Here is a 25,025-nt window from a genome sequence, read left to right on the forward strand (position 1 = left end):
AGGCTCTAATTTTTTAAATCATGTTTTCAGGTTATATATACCTATATACCTTTTCTATAAAAGACTCTCCAAACATGCACTTTTAGATATTTTTAAGTGCTATTTTTTAAGTATAAAAATAATTTATATGTCTATGGAAAATTCTCAAATAGCCCAGAAGGTTATACAACGAAATGAAAAATTCTACTCCCACCCCATGCCCAGGCACATTCCCCAGATGTCACCATTATTAACAGTTCATTTTGTGTGTGTGTGTTTATAGTACTGCTCTGTACCTGCTTTTTCCACATTATTTATTCCAGAAATACCAATATATCGGTGCGTGTAGATCTACTGCATTCTTCTTAATGATTGCATTCTGTTCTGATTTGGGATATTCCAAGTTTATCTGACCAGTCCCTGTTAATGGATATCTAAATTGCCTATACCAGGAAAAAAAAAAAAACTAGAAACAAGGCACTGATAAATATTCTTGTGCATTCACCTTTGTGCAGTTGTCTAAATATAGCTGCCTGAAGGACATAGTAACTAGTACAGTTATTGGGCTGAAAGACCTACGCAGATTAATTTTGATACAGATAATGATGCTACACTGCCCTCTAGGGAGATTTGTAATTCCACTAGCAAGCATTTGGAAGTTAAATATGCACTAGTTTGTGACTTCAAGTTTATCCTTTCTGACAGCATGTTTAGTAGAAATTCAGTTATAAGATGAAAATTAGCAAATTATGTGTCAATGAAATTTGTATTCTTGGTTTTTATGAAAGTTAAACTTGATTCTAAGGTTAATTTAGGGGTAGAGTAATTTTTTTAAAGACAGAATTTCTTTCATTTTCCCGGTATATATTCCTGCTATTTATTGTGGTAAAGTACGTATAATATAAAACTTGTCATTTTAATCATATGCAAGTGTCAGTTCAGTAGTAGCATTAAGTAAATTCACACTGTTGTGCAACCATGACCACCATCCATCTCCAGAACTCTTTCATCTTCCCAAACTCTGAGCCGGTTAAACAATAACTCCCCACCCTCCTCTCACCTCGTCCCTAGCACCCACTATGCTACTTTCTTTCTCTGTGAACTTGACTACTCTAGTTTACGGTGTTTTTTTTTTCTATGCCAGAAATTGCTTTGGAAGAGGGAAAAACACATAGCAGAAATAACAAAGATAAATGTGTGAACCCTCTGTGAAAAGATGCTCAACATCACTAATCATTAGGGAAATGCAAATCAAAACCACAATAAGATACCACCTCACACCTGTCAGAATGGCTAGTATCAAAAAGATAAGAAATGACAAGTGTTGGCAAGGATGTGGAGAAAAGAGAACCCTCATGTGGATTAGTGGGAATGAAAACCGGTGCAGCCATTGTGGAAAACTGTATGGAGGTTCCTCAAAAAAACTAAAAATAGAAATGCCAAGGGAAATAAGAGGTATAAGGTTTCCAGTTATGGACCTATTCAAGTCACAAGGATGAAAGGTACAGCATAAAGAATACGGGAAAAAAGAAAAGAAATACCACTACTGGATATTTACCCAAAGAAAATAAAATATTAATTTAAAAAGATATGTGCATCCATATGTTTATTGCAGCTTTATTTACCATAACCAAGATATGGAAGCAACCCAAATGTTTATCAAAAGATGAATGGATAGGCGCGCGCATGCATGTGTGTGTGTGTGTGTGTGTGTGTGTATAATGGAAAATTACTCAGCCATAAAAAATAATGAGATCATGGGTGCTTGGGTGGCTCAGTGGGTTAAGCATCTGACTTTGAGTCAGGTCATGATCTCACAGTTTGTGGGTTCAAGCCCCACATCAGGCTCTGCACTGACAGCTTTGAGCCTGCTTTGGATTCTGTCTCCCTCTCTTTCTGCTGCTCCCTTGCCTGTGCGCATGCGTGCGTGCACTCTCTCTCTCTCTCTCTCTCTCTCTCTCTCTCTCTCTCTCTCTCAAAAATAAACAAACAGAAAAAAGATGAATGAGATCTTGCCATTTGCGACATGGTTGGGCCTGGAGAGCTGTGCTAAGTGAAGTAAGTCAGAGAAAGACAAACACCATACAATTTTACTTATAGGTGGAATCTGAAAAAAAAACAAATGAGCAAAGAAGCAAACTTTTTTTTAAGTTTCATTGATTTAAGTAATCTCTACACCCAATGTGGGGCTTGAACCCACAACCCAAGATCAAGAGTCACACTCTCCTCCGACCAAGCCACCCAGGCTCTCCAAACTAACTCTTAAATACAGAGAACAAACTGATGGTTGCCAGCAGGGAGGTTGGGGGAGGGCAGATTAAGAGGTACAAACTCCCAGTTATAAAATAAATAAATCATAGAGATGAAAAGTACAGCATACGAAATATAGTCAATAATATTGTCGTAACATTGTATGGTGACAGATGGTGGTAACTATACTTAACATGGTGAGCACTCGGTAACTTACAGAATTGTCACATGACTATGTTGTACACCTGAAACTAAGGCAACATTATTTGTCAACTATACACCTCTCTTCGGAGAACCACAAGTTGTATCTTTTACACTTTGCTCCTGCTGTTTAGATTTCATGCTACTGTATTTGAGAGTGAATATTTTGTCATGCTCCAGGTTCTATAACAGTGCAAGGCATGTTTGCTGGATGGATTGATTTTATAAAAACAATGTAATATGTGACATTACCTGAAAATGTTGAAATCTCTACCACTGATGAGACTAAAATTTTTATATTTCTTGTTCCGTAGGAGATTTACGTCCTCCAATAGTAGACCTCGAGAAGACAGCTGGTTAAAATCCTTATTTGTTCGGAAAGTTGATCCAAGAAAAGATGCTCACTCTAATCTCCTAGCCAAAAAGGAAACAAGCAGTCTATACAAATTACAGTGTGAGTGATGGGCTTGCTACCTTCATAGTTGACTTTTTTCCCTTTGTTCGTAAGTTTATCGTTGAATTTTCTTTTGTTTCAGTTCACAATGTTAAACCGGAATGCCTAGAAGCATACAACAAAATTTGGTGTGTATACCAAACTATCCTTTACTTGGGGAAAAAATAACAATTTTAATATTTGTTGGTTCAGCTAACACTTGATAGTGGAGTGAGATCTTTGATCCCTCTTCTTGAAGCTGAATGTTCAGAGGCTTATAAATTGAGCTCTGCATGGGATTGCCAAGGGCATTTTGATTTTAAGGACTCATATGACTGACTCATCATATTAGCTCTCAGACATTAGAATGTTCTAGATTCTTAAGATTGGAAAGAACCTTGTAAGGGCACCTAGTCCATCTACTCATCGTGCTTGAGTCCTTTCTGCAGACCTTCCTGACTGCGTGTGTTTAACGGCATTCCATCTCTGGCCAGCTTTGAATATTAGGAATCAGAATTCATGTCTCTTTGATCTCTGTTGTTTCCAGTTTTACTCCTAAGTAAAACTGCCACATGAAAGCCCTGGATATATTTGAATACAGCTGCCAACTCTTCTCAAGTCTTCCACTCGCCAGGATTCAAGTCCCTTCAGCAGATTCTCACATGACGTGAGATGCATATGCTCTAACAGAGTTTGTAAACTTTAAGACCAAAGAGAGAATTAAGTGCATTTGTTCTTAATTAAGCCAACATTGTATTTTATGATCAATTGTGAGAAAATATAATTAAAAAGCATATTTTTACCTTTTATATCTGCTACTTTCATGAGAAAACAAATGTTTTTGTCCCCAGAATCAGCATAATTTTCATATACAAAAATCTTTTGTTGTTTTATTTTGGGAGGCGATTCATGAAATATAATATTACCATAGAGTTTCTTAATCACCTCAGCATAGTTCTCTTTATTAAAAAATAAAAGTTCTAAAATAAAACAGATGCTTATTTCTAAATCTTTTCTCATAAAATGAAATTTCTTGTGTATACTAATGTGTCCCTGGATTATCTTTCTGTCCTGTTTGTATCATTTCATCTCCTGTCTCAGATTTTCATCTCCTGTGTATTCATAAATCTATTGGATCTCATCCTCTCCCTTCAAACTCAACATGTAGAATCACCTAGCTTTTCCAATTCCAACATGTGTCACTCACCACAGTTTTATTTATCCTTTTCCTTAGTTATTTGCTATTGGTTGCTAAGAACTGCATTCTTCATTTGACATGCATTTTTGGTTCTATTTCATTTCCTTTCTCATCTCCATCTCACTTGTTGAGTCCTATTTCTAAGTAGCCTCCTTACTGACTGCCTTCCTAGCCTCAAAGTGGTACCTGTACCTTACTCTACACCCAATCCATAACTCAGAAGTTTGTCAAATTGATCTACCTGAGTTCTGCTTTCTCCTTCATCATGTTTTTTTCTTCTCTCTGAAACTTAGAGCAGCTCCCTGTTTCCAGTACATAAAGACTTAACTCCTGCCTGGTTTTCGAGGCCCCAATGCTGAGGTTCTGCCCAACCCATCCATTTCTGAGTACAAGTACTACCTGCCTACATCTTTCATTCATGTAAGACCAGGGCTTCCAAAGGCTGCTTTGGAGCTCCCAACAAAGAGGATATGATTGTGTATTGGTAAAAAACCTAGGTCTCATTGTCCGGCCCCGGCCCCTTTCTGGATCCCACCTGGTCATCTGTCCAGATTTTCTTCTTCTGCACTGGCTCCAAATTGGGGTTGTTTACATCCTGCTCATGTCATGTGACAAAAAGGAAACCCATTTCCAGTAACTTCACATAATCCATGTTTCCCCACTCCTGATTTTCATCAGCTCTGTATTATTTCTAAAAGGTCTTTTTTCCCTTAAGTTTATTTATTTTTATGAGAAACAGCACAAGCAGGGGAGGGGCAGAGCAAGGGGGACAGGATCCAAAGCAGGCTCCGTGCTGACAGCAGAGAGCCTGATGTGGGCCTTGAACTCACAAACCATGGAATGATGACCTGAGCCAAAGTTGAATGCTTAACCAACGGAGCCACTCAGGCGCCCCTAAACAAAGTATTTTTGACCCTCTACAATGATCACACCATATGTATTTTTTGAAGGGTGGCTTTTTTTTTTAACTTTTTTTTAATGTTTTAGTTTTTTGAGAGAGAGAGAGAGAGAGAGAGAAAACAGGGAGGGGCAGAGAGGGAGGAAGATAGAATCCAAAGCAGGCTCCAGGCTCTGAGCTGTCAGCACAGAGCCTGATGCTGGGCTCGAACCCGTGAAGCACGAGATCATGACCTGAACTGAAGTCAGATGCTTAACCGCCTGAGCCACCCAGGTGCCCCAAAGGGTGGCATTTCAAAGAATACACATGGTATGGTTATTGTACTGAGTCATAAAAATATATGAGTTTTCATTTAGTTAAATATAAGACCTTTCTGAGCTTTTCTCGGTTAACTGTACTCAGTTCTGGTACCCTATCATCTGGTGGTGATCAATAACTTAATATCACTCAGAGTCAGCAAATAGTTTGAACAGGTTCCATTTCTGACCCTTGACATCCTTTTGCATTTATTGTTGAATCTCTATTCTACTTTTTCATCATGACTTTTCTATCAAAAAGTGTGCAGATTTTAGCTTTTCTTTCGGTAAGGCACAGTTACGCCTCTCCCTGTACATTCGAACCTGAACTACAGGAAGGTTTCAGTGGAACCAAGTGCTCACACCTCTGTTAAATTCGTATACTGCCGTGACCCGTCACGGCTTTGCCTCTGCTGTGCAATCCCTGGCAGTGAACTGCGGAGGGGTGTTCAGCATGGGGTTATGTGCTACTCCCTAAATCCCCTCAGCTGGTGGGATTGAATAGAACCAACTTATGCTCCATGTTGTGTCTTTAATCTGGATTGTTCTGCCGTGTTGATGTCCTCTGAAACAGTTAGAGCTGGGTTGCTTCCAGAACGTATTCCAGCTCTGTCCTCTTCCTCCTTTCTTACGGCCAACTTGTTCTCTGCCCCTGCTGCCTCTGCCTCCTTATGCTGCTTCTGTTGCCTCCCCTGTCTTAAACATTCCTTTCTTCTCTTATTTCTTCCGTGCTCTTTTTCTTCTGTTCCTGTTTCTCTCCTTCCCGACTTGGGAATCAACAGAACGTAGCTTTTAGAAACTTCATCATCCCTAGGTACTTTTTTTTTTCTTTCTCTGAAATAACAAATAGTAAACCCATGTAGTTCCTGGGGTCCTGGGACCTTTGGCTCTTCTTTATCCATTTTGATCACTGTACCTGAGTTGTTTACAACTGTTGTAGGTAGCTGGGTAACAGAAACCTAACCTTCCAATAAGTGGGACATTAGAGTGAAATAGAATTCAGCTAAAAGGTTAATTCTGCATATTATTCAATCATAAATATGCTGAGGTCAGTTGTCGGAACAGAGTAGATGGCCTTTTTCCTATTGCTGATCATGTGTTGTCCATCTGGTATAATCTTGTCAGTTGTTTAATTAGTGTTGCTATTTCTTCTCTTTAAGTCAAGAGGTGTTGCCAAAGATTCACGAAGATAAGCATTACCCTTGTACTTTGGTGGGGACTTGGAACACGTGGTATGGCGAGCAAGATCAAGCTGGTAGGAAGCAGAAGTCTTTGGAATAAACACTTATTCCCTAACCTTTACTGTTAACGATTTAATATTAAATGTAATGTTGGTTTTTAAAATCAAAGCTTTCCAAGTGTCAGTCTAGTTTTATGACTAAAGTAGTTTCTCCAGTAATTGTTTATAAAAACTCCTTTTTTATTAGCATTTAAATCTATATTGAAACTTTATTGTGTACTCATAGGCCAACACATGGCACATTACAGTTTTGTACCTTGTTAATGTTATGTGCATATAAAATATTTTCAAGGTAGGAGTATCGTAAAACTCTAAATGTATGTTATCTTTCAAACTATATTTCAGTCCACCTCTGGAGGTACGAAGGAGGCTATCCAGCCCTCACAGAGGTCATGAATAAACTCAGAGAAAATCAGGTAATGATTTTGGAAAATGTTTACTTATTCAGACTAATGATACAATGAATGATAGCACAGAATTAAATGACTCTTCTGTCACCATTTTTTTTAACATTAATAAAAGTTTTACTAGTTGGGTTCTTGGAGTTCTGTTGAAACATAATTAACCTGTTGTAATACTGTTAGGATACCAGTTCTTATTATAAAAGTCAGTTGTACTTTGAAACTGAGAAACGGGGACTTGGATGCCAGTAAGTCCACACAGTAGACACAGTGAGGCCTGGATTACCTAAAACACACCTGCTCCAGGAACTGCCAACCACACAGTTGTTCGTTTGGGCTGACTTCCTCTCCTCCCTACTCCCTTCAGGAGTAGGTGCAGGTCACGGAAGAGAATTTTAACAGTTGTCCATGATTAGGAAGGAAAACCTTTGGTGTAGATTCCCTGACCAAATTTAAGTGGCTTCTGGACTCTCTGGTGTTTTGTAGTCTGTGTGTCACCTTTTGTTAATATGCTGTCAGATACTGTTAGGAGGACATTTAAAAAGGTAGGAGATTAAATTGCTATTTACGTAATTAATATTGTCACTTAAGTCATTAAGATGGCCATGTAGTTTGGTGTCTAAACCTGGACATTTTTGAGAGTGAAGGTGAATGCTTTAGTTATTCAATGAGATATAAACTGGGGCCATCTTGGGTCACCTGGGACCCTGTTCATAATAATATTCCATTATAAGAGGAACATAAATAATACTAACACGGGTTTATATGTAAACACTAGAAGATATCATGAGCATGTTTTTTCCCTCAAAGGCATTTGTGGAATTCCGCAAGGCGAGAAGCAACATGCTTCTCTCTAGGAAGAATCAGCTGTTGTTGGAGTTCAGTTTCTGGAATGAGCCTGTCCCACGGTCAGGACCGAATATATATGAACTCCGATCTTACCAGCTCCGAGTAAGTCTGGACCTACAGCCAGCTGTCCTCTCACGCGTCTGTGAGGCAACGCTGGCAGCCGGGTGCCCACCACACAAGTGGACTTAATATTTTGATTGGCTTATTTTCTCCCCCATCCAGTCTTTCTCTCTTTTTTTTTTTTCTATCTTCTCTCTCATGCCTTCTCTTTTGCTAAGTTGTTTTGTTTTTTATAATCTCCTACATAGGAGGAACCTTGCTATATTTAAGAGGAAAGACCTAAAATGCAGGACTAGCTCTAATACATAGCATCTATTGTAATTGAACTAAAACCAATTAGTTCTCTATATAATAAAAATGAGACTGCTGAATAAGTTAGATGGCTCCATAAGAGTCAAAGGGAAGAATATTTTATAAAACTTTCTTGATGTTTCCCCACTAGACTACTAGAAAGCAAGCCCCAGATAGCAACATAGCAACGTTGTTAAAAGGAGTACATATCAGTAGGTCTTAGTAGTCCAATACTCACCATTGTACTGGGGGAAAAATAGTGATGTCCTTATTAAATTTGCTTAAATTGAATTTTTTTTATTTCACAATAAAGTCTGAATGGGTACCAACAACTTAATCATGATTTCAGTACATCTGGAGGATGGGCTCAACTATGGTTTTGATAACCATAATTGAATGACTTTCTATAAATACTGCCGTCTTGTACAGAATAGAATAGAACAGGACTCCCGCTATGGGATAGATATGTGCACAGTGAATAGTATTATATTTTGTTACGTTTTTTATTTATTACACTTCACATTATTAAAAATTCATTATTAAGTTAGTTTGTCATTTGATATTTTTTATACTGCTGTTTCCGTATTTCTTCACAGAAGAACTAACAGACCAAAATCCAAATCTCTTTTCAGCCAGGAACTATGATTGAATGGGGCAATTACTGGTGAGTATATTACCAAATGGTGACTTTGTAATCTTATTAATAGATAATTTCAGGCCGTAGTGCTTATTCAGGAATAAAATCTGGGGATAAAGCCAGATTATGTTTTGTTTGATGTTTCTATTATAGAATTTTTCCAGTACACAGAACTAGAGAGAATAATACCATGGATTCCCCACCTTCCATTCCCATTACTTAGTTTCAATAGTTACCAACACATGGTCGGTCTTGCTTAGGTCTAACTCTCCCAGCCCAGAGAGTTATTTGAAAGTAAACCCAAACAACATGTCGCTTCATCCATAAATATTTCTCTAAGAAATAAGCACTGTATTTTTTTAATGTTTGTTTATGTTTGATAGAGAGAGAGTGACAGAGCATGAGTGGGTATGGGGCAGAGAGAGAGGGAGGACACAGAATCTGAAGCAGGCTCTAGGCTCTGAGCTGTCAGCACAGAGCCCCACATGGGGCTTGAACTCACAAACTGTGAGGTTATGACCTAAGCCAAAGTCAGACACTTAACCAACTGAGCCACCCAGGCATCCCTATTTTTTAATAAAACCCAATGTTGCATTACGTTGCATTCATCTTCTTGGATATTACCTTGTTTTGAAATGTTTTGTCATATAAACAGCACCACAATGACACAGTTGCTTGGTGTTTTTCTTCATTTAAGTAGTAGAATACCAGCTTTTCCCCAAGCTGATCTATAGGTTCACCACAATCCCAATCAAAATCCCTGCAGGCTTCAGAAATGCAAAGGACCCAAAATAGCTAAACAGCCTTGAAAAAGAAAAACAAAGTTGGAGGACTCACACTTCTCAATTTCAAAACTGACTACAGAGCTACAGTGATCAAGACAGTGTGGTACTGGTATAAGAACAGGTATATACAGACCAGTGGAACAGAAGTGCAAGTCCAGAAATAAACTCACACATATGACCGATTGGTTTTCAACACACTCACCGAGTCAGTGTAATGGGGATAGATAGTCTTTTCAACAAAGGGCACTGAGACAACTGGATATCTTTGCAAAAGGATGAATTTAGACCCCTGCTGCACATTATACACAAAATTAACCATAACATAAAGGTTTTAGAAGAAAACCTAGGGGAAAATCTTTGTGACCTAGGTTAAGCATGTAGCATCAAAATCACAATCCATCAAAGAAAATGATAGATTATAATTCATCAAAATTAAAAACTTCTATAATTCAAAGGGCATCCTTTACAAAATTAAAAGGCAAGTCAGAGACTGGGAGAAAATTTTATAAATCATATATGATAAAAACTTGTATCCAGCATATTTAAAGAAGTCCTACAGCTCAATAATAAGACAAATAACCCAGTTAAAAAAAATGAACAAAGGATTTGAATAGACAATTCTTCACAGATATACAAACAGCCGAAAAGCATATGAAACGATGTTCAGCATCATTAATCATAAGAGCAATGAAAATCAAAACTACAATGAGATATCATTGTAAACCTTAAATGAGGTATTACCTCACAGCCTTTATGATGGCCACTATCAAGAGAACAGAAAGTAACAAAGTGTGGTGAAGATATAGAGAAATTGGAACCTTTGTGCAATGTTGGTAGGAATGTAAAATGTTGCAGCCATTGTGGAAAACAATACAGAGGTTTCTCAAAACATTAAAAATAGAATTACCATATGATTCAGCAATCCTATTTCTGAGTTTATAATAAAAAAAATTTCAAAGCAGCATCTCAGAGATATTTTCACATTCATTTTCATCGCAGCATTAGGCACAGTAGCCCAGAGGTGGAAGCAACCCAGATATCCATCAGCAGATGAGTAGATAAAGAAAATGTGACATATACATATAAGGGAATATCATGCAGCCTTTCAAAGAAGGAAATTCTGCCATATGCTGCAATATGGATGACCCTTGAGGACATTAAAATAAGCTAGTCATAAAAGGACAAATAGTATATGATTGCACAAATATGTCTCTAAAGTAGTCAGAATCACAGTAATGGAAAATGAATAGTTGCCAGGGTCCAGGTGGAGGGGGCTTGGTATTTAGTGAGTATTGAGTTTCAATTTTACAAGATGAAAAAGTTCGGGAGATCTCTTGCACAACAATGTGAGTGTTCATGACACTATTGCACTGTGAAATGGCTAAGATAAGTTTAATGTTATGTGTTTTGTACCCCAATAAAAAATAAATAATAATCATAAAATAAATTTATAAAAAGTTTTTTCAGTGGACAAGGGATTTGAATAGAGCCAGGGGTGGGAAGAGAATGATTGTAGGTGAGCACAACAGATCTTTTAGCACAACTGAATTGTGATGATTGCACAAGTCTGTAAATCTCCCAAAACAAAATAGTGTGTACACCTAAGTGACCTTTACAATATGTAAAATATACTTCAGTAAAGCTGCTAATGACACACACACCTCACCAAAGAGAATTTATACCATGCACCAAGAATAATTCAAAAAAAGGAAATTGATAAATATAACACAGTGGAGGCTGTACTATGTGTGTGGCTTCTGCACCCCAAGCACCTGGCTTCCAGGCCTCTGTTAGAGCACTTGTCACCCCAGTGGAGTCTCCAGTTTCTAGTTCCACAACTCCGTCTACAAGACCTGGCACATCTGGGCTGGTTGGTAGATGCTGAACGCATGGCAGAAAGTAGTGGTTACATAAGAAGAAGAAAGGTCAGTTGGCAAACTTTTAAACAATTATGTGCCTGAAGGGAATATTACATATATTCATGGAGTAGAATCTTCCTTTGTTGTTTTTAATGTTTATTTTTGAGAGAGAAAGAGACAGAACACGAGCAAGGGGGGGGCAGAGAGAGGAGGAGACAGAATCTGAAGCAGGCTCTGGGCTCTGAGCTGTCAGCACAGCCCGACGCGGGGCTCAGATCCATGAACTGAGAGATCATGATCTAAGCCAAAGGTGGACGCTTAACCAACTGAGCCACCCAGGCGCACCTCTGCAATAGAATCTTATATGGTAGTTAAAGTAAAACAGATCTGCATATGGATTAAGTAATGAAACCTTCCCCCTCCATGTTGAGGAGAAAGAGCTAGTGTCTACAACATGGTATCTTTTAGGTAAAATTTATTTTAATGTTTAAAATTTTTTTAATGTCTATTTATTTTTGAGAGAGACAGAGTGCAAATGGGGGAGAGGCAGAGAGAGGGAGACACAGGATCCAAAGCAGACTCTAGGTTCTGAGCTGTCAGCACAGAGCCGGATACAGGGCTTGAACTCACAAACCATGAGATCATGACCTGAGCTGAAGTTGGATGCCGAACCCACTGAGCCACCCAGGTGTCCTCTTGGTAAATTTTTAAATGATGTAACAGGAGAGGTCTATAAACAAGTTGTGTATAACAAGAGTTATATAAAAAGATGTAACTGTTGTTCGTGAATACATACATATGAAATAGAAATAGAAAACCATGGACAGGAAGACATGTCTTCAAAAGGTAACTGCTTCCAAAATGTAACTCATCGGGGAAGATAGCTGGGGATGGGGATGCAAAGGGAGTTCACCTGTTTCTGCGGTGATCCTTTTTGAAAAGGTCTGAGAGAAACACGAGAAAATGTAAAGTATTGATGTTTTAAAAATCTAGGTGGCCAGAGCGTTTAAAATAATAATTTAAAAGGCAATTTAAAAATCATCTTAATACATGTTCAGAAGTCACTTTAAAAGATTCAATACCAGTTTTATTTTACTAGAAACAGTTTAAAAATTGGGAATAGAGAAAACTTTATTTAAATCAGAGGATGGCAAACTTTTCTGTAAAGGAACAGATAATATTTTTAGGATTTGGGGCATCTGGGTGGTTCAGTCAGTTAAGCATCTGACGTCAGTTCAGGTCATGATCTCGTGGTTTATGGGTTCGAGCCCTGCGTTGGGCTCTCTGCTGACAGCTTGGAGCATAGAGCCTGCTTCATGGATTCTGTGTCTCCCTCTCTCTCTGCCCCTTCCCCACTCATGCTCTCTCTCAAAAATAAAAATAAAACACACAAAATTAAAGTAGTTTAGGCTGTCTGGATTGTTCTGGGTCCATAATGATTATTTAACTTTGCTTTTTTTTATTGTGAAAGCAGCCGTGACCTGTTTGTAAATGGGTGAGCCTGGCTGTGTTCCAACAAAACTTTATTTATGGATGCTGAAATTTGAATGGGATGATTTTCATATGTCATGAAATACTCTTTTGGTGAAGTTTTTTGAGCATTTAAAAATGTAGAAATCATTCTGAGGTTCTGGGCCATCAAAACCAGCAGAGCAGGGAATTTAGTCAGAGGGCCTACGTTACTAGCCCTGGTCTAAACGAGCACTGTCCATTTCCTTTATCTTAACAGCTACATTAAACTTAATGGTGAAACACAAGAAGCATGTTCATTACCATTATGTAGTTTTTGAAAATCTGACTATTGTGAGGAAAAATAGAAGAATAAAGCTTCAGTAATTGGGAGGGATATAAGAAGAGGTTGGTTATTGACCGCTGGTCAGATATTAACTCTTTGGTTTCCTTATATTTAAATGAGAACCTTACTTTCTTACTTATGTGTGTTTTCCTTTTTTTCAGTTTTGAAATTTCTTGCTTTGAACTACATAATTTCTAAGATCTAGGTCCATAAAATGGTTCTGTGATTTTTTTTTAAGATTTTATTTTTAAGTAATCTGTATACCCAACATGGGGCTTGAACCCACATCCCAGAGATCAAGAGTCACACGTTCCACCTAACCAGCAGGTGCCCCCATGATTCATATTTCTAATAAATTTTCTCTTCTTGGGTCATCAAAGGCTACGTAATACAAGTTAGAATTTTTTTTAATTCAAAAACTAAGGAATACATATTTAATTGTATACTGTTATACAAGTACCTATAGGCACCATTTTATTAAGGGACCTTTTTTAGGGAGGGGCCTCATAAATGTAATAATTTAGTTGCCTGCAGAATAGGATCATTTGTTACTTCTATTTTTGCAGGTTACTAATTAAGACTTAACCACCATGGGGCACCTCGGTGCCTCAGTTGAGCATCTAACCCTTATTTTCAGCTCAGGTCATGATCTCCTGGTCTGTGGATTTGAACCCCACAGCTGTTCAACTCCGCTGACAGTGCAGAGCCTGCTTGGGACTCTCTATCTCCCCCCACCCCTTCTCCACCCATGCCCTCTGCTCTCTAAACTAACAAACAAACAAACTTAAAAAAAAAAAAAAGACTTGTCCACCGTGGACTTCACAAGGAAGTACTGAGGTTTATTCTTCAGTTATTTAAAAAATTATTTATAAATCCAGCTCAGCATTCAATTTATATTTTGGCACATAGGTAACTATTTAAGATGGTGATCTCTCCAGTACATGCTTCTGATTATTACCAGGCTAAGGCAAGTATGTTTTCTTTGCCTACTGTAACTGAATTAGAAAAATTCATAATGGAATGAATGATCCTGAATATTTATCACTATCAATGAAAGACAGTTTTCCCCCAACTCTAAGTTAGAATGCACGTTAAAGTGATTTGCTTAATTTCAATAATTTACCAATCAGATTTGTAATTTTTGTGAAGATATCAATCACTTAATTCTAAATATAAAGGTTAAAGAATTTAATATCATTTAGGGGTAGCCCATGAGAGAAATGGCGAGAGACCCCTCCTTCAGCACGAAAGAACCTGAAAGCTTGCGTCACCCTTAGAGTTGAGCTGATGGGGATGAGAGCGGAGATGTACACATTGATCTTGAAGAGGCTTTATCACCCCCCACTGCGGCTGTCCCTGCTCTGACCCTGCCCCCTGCTGCTTCCTTGATGTCCTGATTCACTTGCTATGAAGTTTACCCCCAGGACAAGAATGTGCTGGTCAAGCCAACTCAGATATCTTGTCCCTCAAGAGTTCTGTCTCATGGTAGATGTTAGTAGATTGGTATCTTTGTTCATAAGCCCCCAACTCTTCTAAATTAATTCTAAGGAATCTGTCTTCCCAAGCCCTGTGAGCTCGGGCACCCTGACATGACAGACTTTTAGGCCAAAGCCTGGGACAGCGTTGATGTAAATTTACTGGGTAATCTGTGGTGGGGAGTCTCCAGCCATGCTTTTCTGGGTGACCTCCCTGTATCATTCAAGCCACTTGTTTCATTTTCAGGTTTGATTCTAGAAAACTGCTTTTGGAAAACATATACACTTTCTAAAAATAGTTTTAGGATTTTAGATGCATCACTAAATATAAACATAAAGTAGTTGGTACAAATATGAAAGAAGGTGCCCAAGGAACTGATCCCTTTTGCAGTAGGAAATTTTTAAAAGGAATGTTTAAGACAAATGAAAATGTTTAGTCAATTTAATCACAATTTCACGTTATACACAGACACATACATATATATACACACTTTCTTCCACACATAGGAGTGCATTTGGTACTCATTTTACTGGTGGTTCTTTCTGGTAAGAAAAAACACAACAACAAAACAAGAGGCAGGATCTTTTTTCTGTCATTTTTTATTGAAGTGTAATTGACACACATGTTAAATCAGTTTCAGGTGCCCAGCGCAGTGATTGGGCGAGCGTGGCTACCTCACAATACCATGAGGCAGCTCCCATTTTGATGGTGATGGTGTATAGCCAAGGAGCTGCGCATCCATGTTCTCCAGAGTTCATGGTCTGCAGCTGCTTTGAGGGTGTGGCCCCATCTCTTCTGTCCTAAACCCCACTTTCCATGGGTGGCCCGTCTCCTTTAGATGCAGTAATTCCAGGCATCTTAGGTGTTCTAATATCCAGGTTTTCCTCACTTTGTCTCAACAGGTTCTCGGAGAAGCAGTTCTGTTTAAGTTGACAGGTCCTATCCGCTGCCAATTTTCTTGACTTTATGTCAAGAATCAGGAGTGCAATCATGTATTCTGAATGAAACGCTGGTTTTGTTTAGTCATTACTGTCCACGTGCCCTAAAAATGACTCTTCTAGCTACAGACAAGGATATTTACATCTTATTAAGGTTATACATTAAAATAACACTTGATTGCCTTTGGTAGTGGAAAAAAAAAGTCTTCATATTGAACAGCTTGCTCTGAAGGTGGAAAAAATCTGATTCTTTTTAATGTCCCTAACTCAGTATCTGGACGCTGTCATTGTCCCTTACAGGGCTCGTGCAATTCGCTTCAGACAGGACGGTAATGAAGCAGTCGGAGGATTTTTCTCTCAGATTGGGCAGCTATATATGGTGCATCATCTTTGGGGTATGTATTTTTCCCTTCATTTTTGTGTTACTGGGATTTCAAGGTTCATTACCAAATAACCTAGGCAATACACCACATCTCACGTCCATAACTTTAAACACCGTAGCAAATCCAGACATCATAGATGGAAAGTAAGTGCTGGGCTATCTACAGGAAAAGAGGTCAGCAGTGAACCATCTAGAAGGAAAGAGGTCAGCAGTGACAGGCCCGTAGATTTGTGGCACACCAGCGGCTGACGTGGGAGCAGGAACAGTGGTGAAAGGAACAGGCAGCCGTGGGAGAGGGTCCCTTTCTAGACACTTCCATGGCTCCTCAGAAACACTCCTGCGTTTTATCCAGAGACGCCTCCCCACACACTCGTTCACTGCCTGCCCATGTCCGATGACATTGTCCCGAGGCCCTCCGCTTCTCACCTCTTCCACCCCTGCCCGCTTTTGTTTGTGTTTGGTACCACCTTGAGTATCTCAGGGCCTGACTCAGGTGTGCCCCTTCGCCCCCTCCAGCCCCCGCCATGAACGTCCCTCTTCTCTTGAACCCCCAGAGCCCAGGGTCATGCAGGTCGTCACATCGTTGCTATTTGTGTGTGTCTCCCCGCTAAGAATGGGAACTAGGTCTAAGTAATAGCTTGGTGCGTTCTGGGCACGTCTGTGTATATTTATTGACGTTTTTGTGGGGTTTTTTCAAATGTTTATTTTGAGAAAGAGAATGGGAGCCAGGGAAAGGCAGAGAGAAGGGGACAGAGAATCTGAAGCAGGCTCTGCACTGACGGCAGCAAGCCCAACGTGGGGCTCAGACCCATTGACTGTGAGATCATGACCTGAGCCGAAGTCCATCACTCAACCAACTGAGCCCCCAGGCGCCCCTGTTTATTAAATTTAAAACCTGAAAAGCATAACTCATTTCCAGACCATATTAATTAACTGAGGGATTCATTTGACCGCTGGGTCCCTCTGTGAGGCTGCCGTGTTAGCATGGCCGGCTTACGAAGGTAAGTGACTGGTCTGGTGAGGGATATGGCAGGAGGCATTGTGTGTTCCGTAACCGTTGTGTTCGGGGCATTCCCAGCACTTAAAGGGATAGAAACCTACGTGTATTTGAGGAAATTCAGTAAAAGGTAAAGATGAGCTAGACTTTAGGATCTAAATAGGTTGCAGGTAGAGTCAAACAGGAAGGGCTAGAACGGTGATGGAGACATGGGAGTTTATAAAAAGTGGTCCGAAAACGACAAATAGTACAGACTGGCTAACTGGTAAGAGAACTGCTGGGGACCTCCGTCTGAAGTGGATAACTTGAAGCAAGAGAAATAGTTTTTGCACTGTGCTCCTAGAGCCCCCCGTTCCCCCAAAGAGTCAGGGTCTGGAAAGGAGACCCCCATCCGCACCCCCACCAGTCACTGCTTCCACCAGATGCTCACCTCAGCTGCACACACTGGGCCTCGCTGGCAAGTAAGCAGTTGAAAACCCTACACCATCAGGCGCCTGGGTGGCTCAGTCGGTTGAGCGTCCGGCTTTGGCTCAGGTCATGATTTCACGGTTCATGGGTTCGAGCCCCATGTCGGGCTCTGTGCTGACAGCTAGCTCAGAGCCTGGAGCCTGCTTCAGATTGTGTGTGTGTCTCTCTCTCTCACCATCCCCTACTCACGCTGTCTCTCTCTCTCTTTCAAAAATAAATAAAACATTAAAAAACTTAACAAAAAACCCTACACCAAATAATAGCTGCTCCCCAGAGCATCGGGTGCAGCATTGTCCTAGGGAGCTTAGTTCCGTAGCTAACTGGGATTTAACTTCATAAATATCAGAGTTGTCAAATATAATAGATATGGAAACAGACCATCAAAACATCTGTCCCTGCCTTTAGAGATTATGCTAAACATAATTTAACCTTTATGGGTTGAAAGAAGGGGTAAAGTAGTTTTTATTTTTATTTTTATTTTTAATAATAATGTGGTCTGTCTGGAGAATATAAACTGAAAAGTCAGACCTCTTCCCTCCCCTTTTTCTCGGGCTAGGCTCCCGCGCACCTTCCCCGACGCCCTCTGCCCCGGAGCCCAGGGACGTGATGGGCAGGGCTGCCGTGTGCTGTGACTCTCCGGCAGAGGTCAGGCCGGGTACACACTCCACTCAGGTCAGGCTTTCCAGTGTGTCTGGATAGGGACTCCCGGGTGAAGGAGCAGACAGGCACCGGGGGCTGTAAGTGGCAGAGCGCTGACAGAAGCTGCGGGGAGCACGGGCCCTTAACTCTGTCCCGTGGGGAGGACTGCAGGCTTCACAGCAGCAGGTGCATTCGCCAAGATGCGCCTCCACGCGGAGACGCAGAAGCTAGAACAGTATGGTGCTCCGAGCCGCCAGGTTGCAGCATGTGTCATTTCCTAAGCCATACTTTTCTCTACCTTCGTTGTCCCCGTCAGTGTCCCAAATGTCCCCTGCCCTACTTTATAGGAAAAAGCACTGACATATGCAGAGATGAATTCTCACGTGCCCATCCCAAAAACTTACCCTCACTTTTCCACATTTTTAGAGAACCACCTATATCAAGCACCGCCAGTGTGTTGGCTATTTTATGCATCATTCTCTTTAATCCTCACAACCACAAACCACAGTGAGGTGCCTGTGACTCAGATGATAAATCAATCACCTGCAATCCTCAGTGACTGAAGCCGGCTCAGACTTGGGCATGTCTGGCTTCAAAGCAGATCTTTCGACAACACAGCACCTCTTCCTTTCCCCCTCGCACTCGATGCCATTCCTTCATCACCTTCCTTGAGGCCTCCATCCACCTGTTCCACTACCACCCATCTGTGGGCTCCCCCCCGACCAGTAATGTGAACATGCCGAGTGCTTCCCACCTTTAAAAGCCTCTAACCCAAATGTCCACTGATGGATGAACAGATAAACAAAATGTGTTGTGTATATATAGTAGAACATTGTTTCCATAAAAAGGAACGAAATGTCAATATATGCTATAACAGATGAACCTTGAAAACATTAGATTCCACTTACATGCGGGGCCTAGCATAGGCAAATTCATAGAAACAGAATGCAGAGCAGAGGCTACCAGGGGCTGCCGGGTGGGGAGAATGGGAGTTAGTGTTCACTGGATACAGACGCTTAATTTGGGATGATGAAAAAGTTTCAGAGATGGATAATAATGAAAGTAGGATGATTGTGAATGTACTTATTCACCTAATGGTGCATTTAAAAATGGTCAAAAGTTAAATTTTGCTATGCATATTTTACTGAATAAAAAAATTTTTTTAAGAAAATTAAAAGCTGAAAAGAAAAAAAAGAGCACAGCCCTCACCATCCTGTGTTTCTTGAAAGGGACTCACGACACTAGCCATGCACCTGACCTCAATTGGAATGCTGCTATTTATCATATAAATGCTAACTTATTTTGCTATCGTTGATGAGAGGTAAAAGATTTCTTTTCCTTCTATTTTTCAGCATCGTCAAATTTTACGTACTAAATTTATACTCCCTTACTAGTTGAGGGAAATCTTATCTTTGGGTGGTTAAATTGCTAGAAGAGTAGGTCTCCTCATAAGGAGAAAGAAGTCCTGTGGAGAACAGGGGGTGTGTCCCAGAATAGAGAGACTAGAAGCCCTGATTCTTGTCCTTTTAGTCTTGACTGACCCCCTGTCAAAAGGCATTTCCCTGGTGAGTAGTTGGAAGGAATTAGAAACTAAGGCACCCAGGGGCGCCTGGGTGGCTCAGTCGGTTAAGTGTCCCACTTTGGCTCAGGTCAGGGACTCACGATCTGTGGGTTTGAGCCCCGCATGGGGCTCTGTGCTGACAGCTCGGAGCCTAGAGGCTGCTTTGGATTCTGTGTCTCCCTGTCTCTCTGCCTCTCCCCAGCTCGCACTGTCTCTCTCTCTCTGAAACAAATACACTTTTTTTTTTTTTAAAGAATAACCAGCTCACAGTTACCCTAGCTTAGTACTAAATTTCCTCAGTAGTTGCTTTGAAAAAACTAGCTGAGCCGCTGAATCAGTACTTGTTGGACGTAACTACTGGAATGCAGGGCAGTGTGTGGATTAAGTCTTGCATTCTCTGTGTGGTTATTCTTCAGCTTACAAGGATCTTCAGACCAGGGAAGACATACGGAATGCAGCATGGCATAAACACGGCTGGGAAGAATTGGTGTATTACACAGGTAACATTTTCATAGACTTAAAACTTGTCATTCTTCTCATCTTACTGTTGTATGTTCTTTCACCCTAAAGCTAAGATAGTACTTTTTTAAAAAAAACGTATTTATTTATTTTGAAGTAATCTCTATACCCAACGTGGGCCTGGAGGTCAGAACTCTGAGCTCACATTATTGCATGCTCTTCTGACTGAGCCAGCCAGGTGCCCCTTGTACGTTTTTTTTTAAATAGTATGTTGCTCTAGGATGGCGAATCATGAGTTTGGGGGGACGGAGATTAGTCAGGTATTTCTTTAATAGTTGCATGACTTCTTTTCAATGAGGAATTTTCATTCTTTCCAGTGTGTTTTGAGGGGAGGCTTGCTGGCTCAGTCAGTGAAGCATGTGACTCTTGATCCTCAGGGTCATGAGTTTGAGCCGCACATTGGACGTAAAAAACAAATCTTAAAAACAAAAACTATGTATGTTGTCTGGTACAGCTTCAGACCCTTGCATGTTGTACACTTTGCATCATTACCTTTTTTTTATACTTTTCGATATTTTCTGAGTATTTCTTATTCAACTTTTTTCCTCAGCTCTCCCTTTCTCCTCAAAATTATCTGTTCCCCAAAACAGTATAATTTAATACAGCAACTAAAAAGTAATTTTGAAAATTAATTGGGACATTTTGACTTTATGTACATGTGTATGCATGTGCATGTATAACAATGTACTTGTATACCATGCAATCCTGGTTGTTTGATTTTTAGAAGAACAGTTGGGCTGAATACAACCCAGCAATACTGACACAGGTTATAAGTACCAATCATGTTGCATTTCAGGTATATTTAAGCTCATTTACTATTAAAATCAAAGAGTACTTTGTTCTAGAAAATAAGTATTATCTTGTGTTTTAGTTCAAAACGCCATATAATTGCCTGTGACTTTGTTGCCTGTTATTACACTTTCATTAGTTTCCAGAGGCCTATTTTATTCAGCAGTCATGGGTTTTGAAATACCGTGTATCTTTTCCTTTACACAGGATACAGTCAAATGCAGTATTCTTTGATTTTTCTATAACTTTATTTTAGTTCAAAGTTCTCAGCCTTTAGAGAAAAGAACCATTTTTTTAAACATGGACTTTCCTAATTTCCTACAAACGAAACGCATCTCCAGACAGAATCTACTGTAACTCTAATGACGTCTCCTACGATGTTAACCGACCTACCACTAGCGTGTACATTTCTGGCCCTGAGATCAGGCCTGTGTTTTCCTGTATTCCGACTTCAGCAGCATGTCTTCTGCACGTTCTCGGCTCTGTATTTGTTAATGTGTCTTTACCATAATCTGTTTAGAAAAGAACCAGCTCAGTAATCTCAGTCCTTGTTTTCAGTCCCACTTATTCAGGAAATGGAATCAAGAATCATGATCCCACTGAAGACCTCACCCCTCCAATAAAGCTGCAGACTTTAGATGTGCCTAATAAAGTTCTGGGACAAATACTTGTCATAAATTAACTTTAACTGTATATCAAGTGAAAAACACTGAAGTGTAAACTGCTGTATATAGCTTATGAGACACCTCTTTTCTTTAAAATTTACAAAATCACAAGAAAGGAAATGATTATAGTTTGATCATAACAGTGCTCCGTGGTCCTCTTTGAAACATCTCTGTGTTTGTCAAATATACCTTATACCCCCAGCCCCCCTCCCCGGGAAAAAAGGCCCACATTAAAATTTGAATCCTCTCTAAATAGGAATCTAACCATTTAAAAAAAAAAAAAAAAAGCAATTTCTTTATAAAAAGCAAATCTGTTTTATAATTACAGATTTTTAGGCAAATTTCTTGTATCAGGAAAAAATATAAATTTTGCTCTAGCAGTTATTTCTGAGTCTCAGAGTAGGAACAAATTCTGAGTGTGCCCAATACTGGAAAGTGTTTTAATTCACTCTCATTTTTAGTCAGTCAGCAGAGTAAATGACGTGTCATTACTAAGCTGGTAGTGGCTGCTAAGGTACCTTTAATCAGTGACTCGGTTGTTCCCTAGTGTATTGTGACGGCCCCATGTGAGGGGACTAACACACCTGTGTATCATATGTGATTCTGAAATGAACACCTTGAATAGCACTAATTTTTATTTGGAATATTTTTCTATAACAAAATTAAGAAAAGAGGTTTTATTTTGTAAACAATCACCTGTGACCTCAGACATTCTGTACTTAATATTTTAGCAAGCTTACATCAGATACTTCCAAGATTATGTATGAGGGGTGGTGCATGTTGAGATTTAAATTGGAATAAAGCTGCCTACTTTGTCTAGTTCTGTTTGATTTAGTTTTTTAATATAGTGTGCCAGTTTTGTGACTGTAATCGTGAAAGTCCTGTTGAAATGAAAAACCAGGTCTAACCCCCAAATTAAAGAATTTATGTGTAAAATAAAGTGTGAATAAATCTCCTATCAAATGTCAAACTTTTACATGTGAGTGGTTTTCTCCAAGAACATATAAAAGTCAATAAAACCCTCTTGATTTTCACATATGAACGTGTTTGCAGTCTTTTCTTATGAACTTGTGCTAAGAATGACCCTCTCTTGAGAAATAGCTTGTCCCTGCTAAATGGGCATATGTGAGTCTACAGAGCAAAATATTACATAAGCTCACCAGCTTCTAACTAGCCATTGAGCAAGGTGTTCGGGGGACGGGTATTCGCATACCAGCACACGGTGTTTGGGGCCTGGGCAGCGGGCAGAACAGGCTCTTCCAAATCCAGGCGCTGCCCTCTTTGGTGTCTACTCCATTAACCTATAAAACGGGGAGGTGGAACCCGATGCCATTTAACGTCCCTTCAGGTCTGAATTTTGTGACTGGCTCTTCTTAGTGCCACAGGAAGCAGTGGAGAGAGTGGGCATGGTGAGCTCTGGCATAGGAAACCTGCATTTTGGGTGGCTCAGTCGGTTGAGCATCTGACTCTTGATTTTGGCTCAGGTCATGATCTCATGGTTCAGGGGATTGAGCCCCACATCGGGCTCTGTGTTGACAGTGTGGAGCCTGCTTGGGATTCTCTCTCCCCCTCTCTCTCTTTCTGCCCCTATCCTGCTCTTTCTCAAAAATAAACTTTAAACTGAAAAAAACCCTGCATTTTAACAATTCTGATTAGATGTTGAGAGCATGTTTATAGGATGTGAACTATTTATATGAAATGCTTTCTAAACTATATAAAGAAAAGCGGTAGAATTAGTATCACTAGTAAAAGTGTTCTAGCTATTCCGAACTGGAAAAAAATTGCTGGAACAGAAAATTTTCACTAGCAAATTGTGTGGACTTAAAGTGAACCATGCAGAAGTCAGGAATTCTATCACGTACTGGGGTTATTAGGGTTCTCCAGAGAAACAGAACGAATAGGAGATCTAGATACAGACATACATAAGAAGAGACTTCTAGGAATTGGCTGCTGTGATTATGGAGGCCAAGAAGTCCCACAGTTTGCCATCCACCAGCTAGAGAACCAAGAAAACCAGGGGTATAATTCTGTCAAAGTCCAAAGGTCTGAGAATCAGGAGAGCTGATGGTTTAGCTTCCAGTCCAGGGTCAGAGGCCCAAGAACCAGGAGCTCCAGTATCTGAGAGCAGAAGGTGAACATCTCAGCTCAAGCAGAGAGTGAACAGCCCTTTGCCTTGTTCCATTTGGGCCCCCAAAATGATGAATGATGCCCACATACATTAATGAAGATGGGTCTTTTTATTCATTCTGTTGAATCTGTTGAATCAAATGCTAATCTTCCAAAAACACCCTCAGACACACCCAGAAGTAATGTTTTACAGCTACCTGGATATCCCTTAAGCCAGTCAAGTTGACACAAGATCAACCATCACAACTGAGCTCACAGTGGTCAGATGAGTTTGATAAGGGTCCCCGAATAGCCTCATCCACCCAATTCCCCATCCAGGGGCCCTTCGGCACCAGAATGTCCAGATGCCAAACAATGTGCAAGAAACCCTTTTTCTCTTTTTGCACTGCTTTCTTTTTATTTTGAGAGAGAGAAAGCACACGTGTGTGGAGGGGAAGGGGCAGAGAGGAAGGGAGAGAGAATCCCAAGCAGGCTCCATGCTGTCAACATAGAGCCCGATTCAGGGCTCGAAGCCCCAAAACCATGAGACCATGACCTGAGCTGAAATCAAGTGTCAGAGGCTTAACTGACTAAGCCACCCAGGTGACCCTTGTGTTGCTTTCTTACAGGAGCTTTCTGTTCAGAAGCACAGAGCAAAGAACTAAAATGGAGCTCTTTCAGAATACACCCTACTCTACGACAAGGAGTTTCTGTCCTGATTAAGCCATGAGGTTTCACAAGGCAGCCTGCCTCACCCTAGGCTATAGTCTCCAGTCACTTCAACAAATAGTGAGTTTCTGTTATATGTGCCAAGCACCAGACATCTGAAGTAAAATGAAACATGATCCCTCCCCTTGTGAAGCTTATGGTCCAAGGAAGAGTCTGGGAATTAAAACAAACTACTGTAGCTTACAGGATATGGTAGAAGTTGATAAATGCTAGAGGAGGGGAAGGAAGAATGGGGTAATGGAGATAGGAATCTGACGGTGGGCAGAGGGGCAGTCTGCAGTATTAAATATGTCTGGTCAGAGCTGGCCTTGCTGAAAAGCTGAGATTTAAGCAAAAAAGAAGTGACGAAGTTAGCCAGTGTCTGGGAGGGGATCCCACCAGGCTGAGGAAATGGCTACAGCAGAGACCCTAAGGCGGGGTCATGCCTGGCACGCATCAGAGCAGCACAGACTGACCAGAACAGAGGAGAGGGAGGGCTTGGTGGGAGAAGTCAGAGGTCATGGGGCTGGATCAGTAGGATGTCAGGGGCCAATGGAAGGACCTTGGCTTTTAGTCTGAGATGGGATCCACTGGAAGGTTTTGAG

General features: G+C 40.3%; 1 protein-coding gene across 1 annotated transcript; it reads left to right on the plus strand.

Moving 5' to 3' along the window:
* Positions 1-2,423: 2,423 nt before the first annotated feature.
* NIPSNAP2 (nipsnap homolog 2) lies at positions 2,424-22,644 on the plus strand. The gene is made up of 11 exons (XM_029945712.1): positions 2,424-2,437; positions 2,745-2,884; positions 2,967-3,012; positions 6,416-6,510; positions 6,841-6,911; positions 7,707-7,847; positions 8,729-8,760; positions 15,887-15,981; positions 17,990-18,105; positions 20,050-20,133; positions 21,500-22,644. The coding sequence occupies exons 1-11, from the start codon at positions 2,424-2,426 to the stop codon at positions 21,533-21,535; spliced, it is 870 nt and encodes a 289-aa protein (XP_029801572.1). The 3' UTR covers positions 21,536-22,644.
* The last annotated feature ends 2,381 nt before the right edge of the window (positions 22,645-25,025 follow it).

Source organism: Suricata suricatta, chromosome 8 (genome assembly GCF_006229205.1).
Source record: "Suricata suricatta isolate VVHF042 chromosome 8, meerkat_22Aug2017_6uvM2_HiC, whole genome shotgun sequence".
Classification (NCBI taxonomy): domain Eukaryota; kingdom Metazoa; phylum Chordata; class Mammalia; order Carnivora; family Herpestidae; genus Suricata; species Suricata suricatta.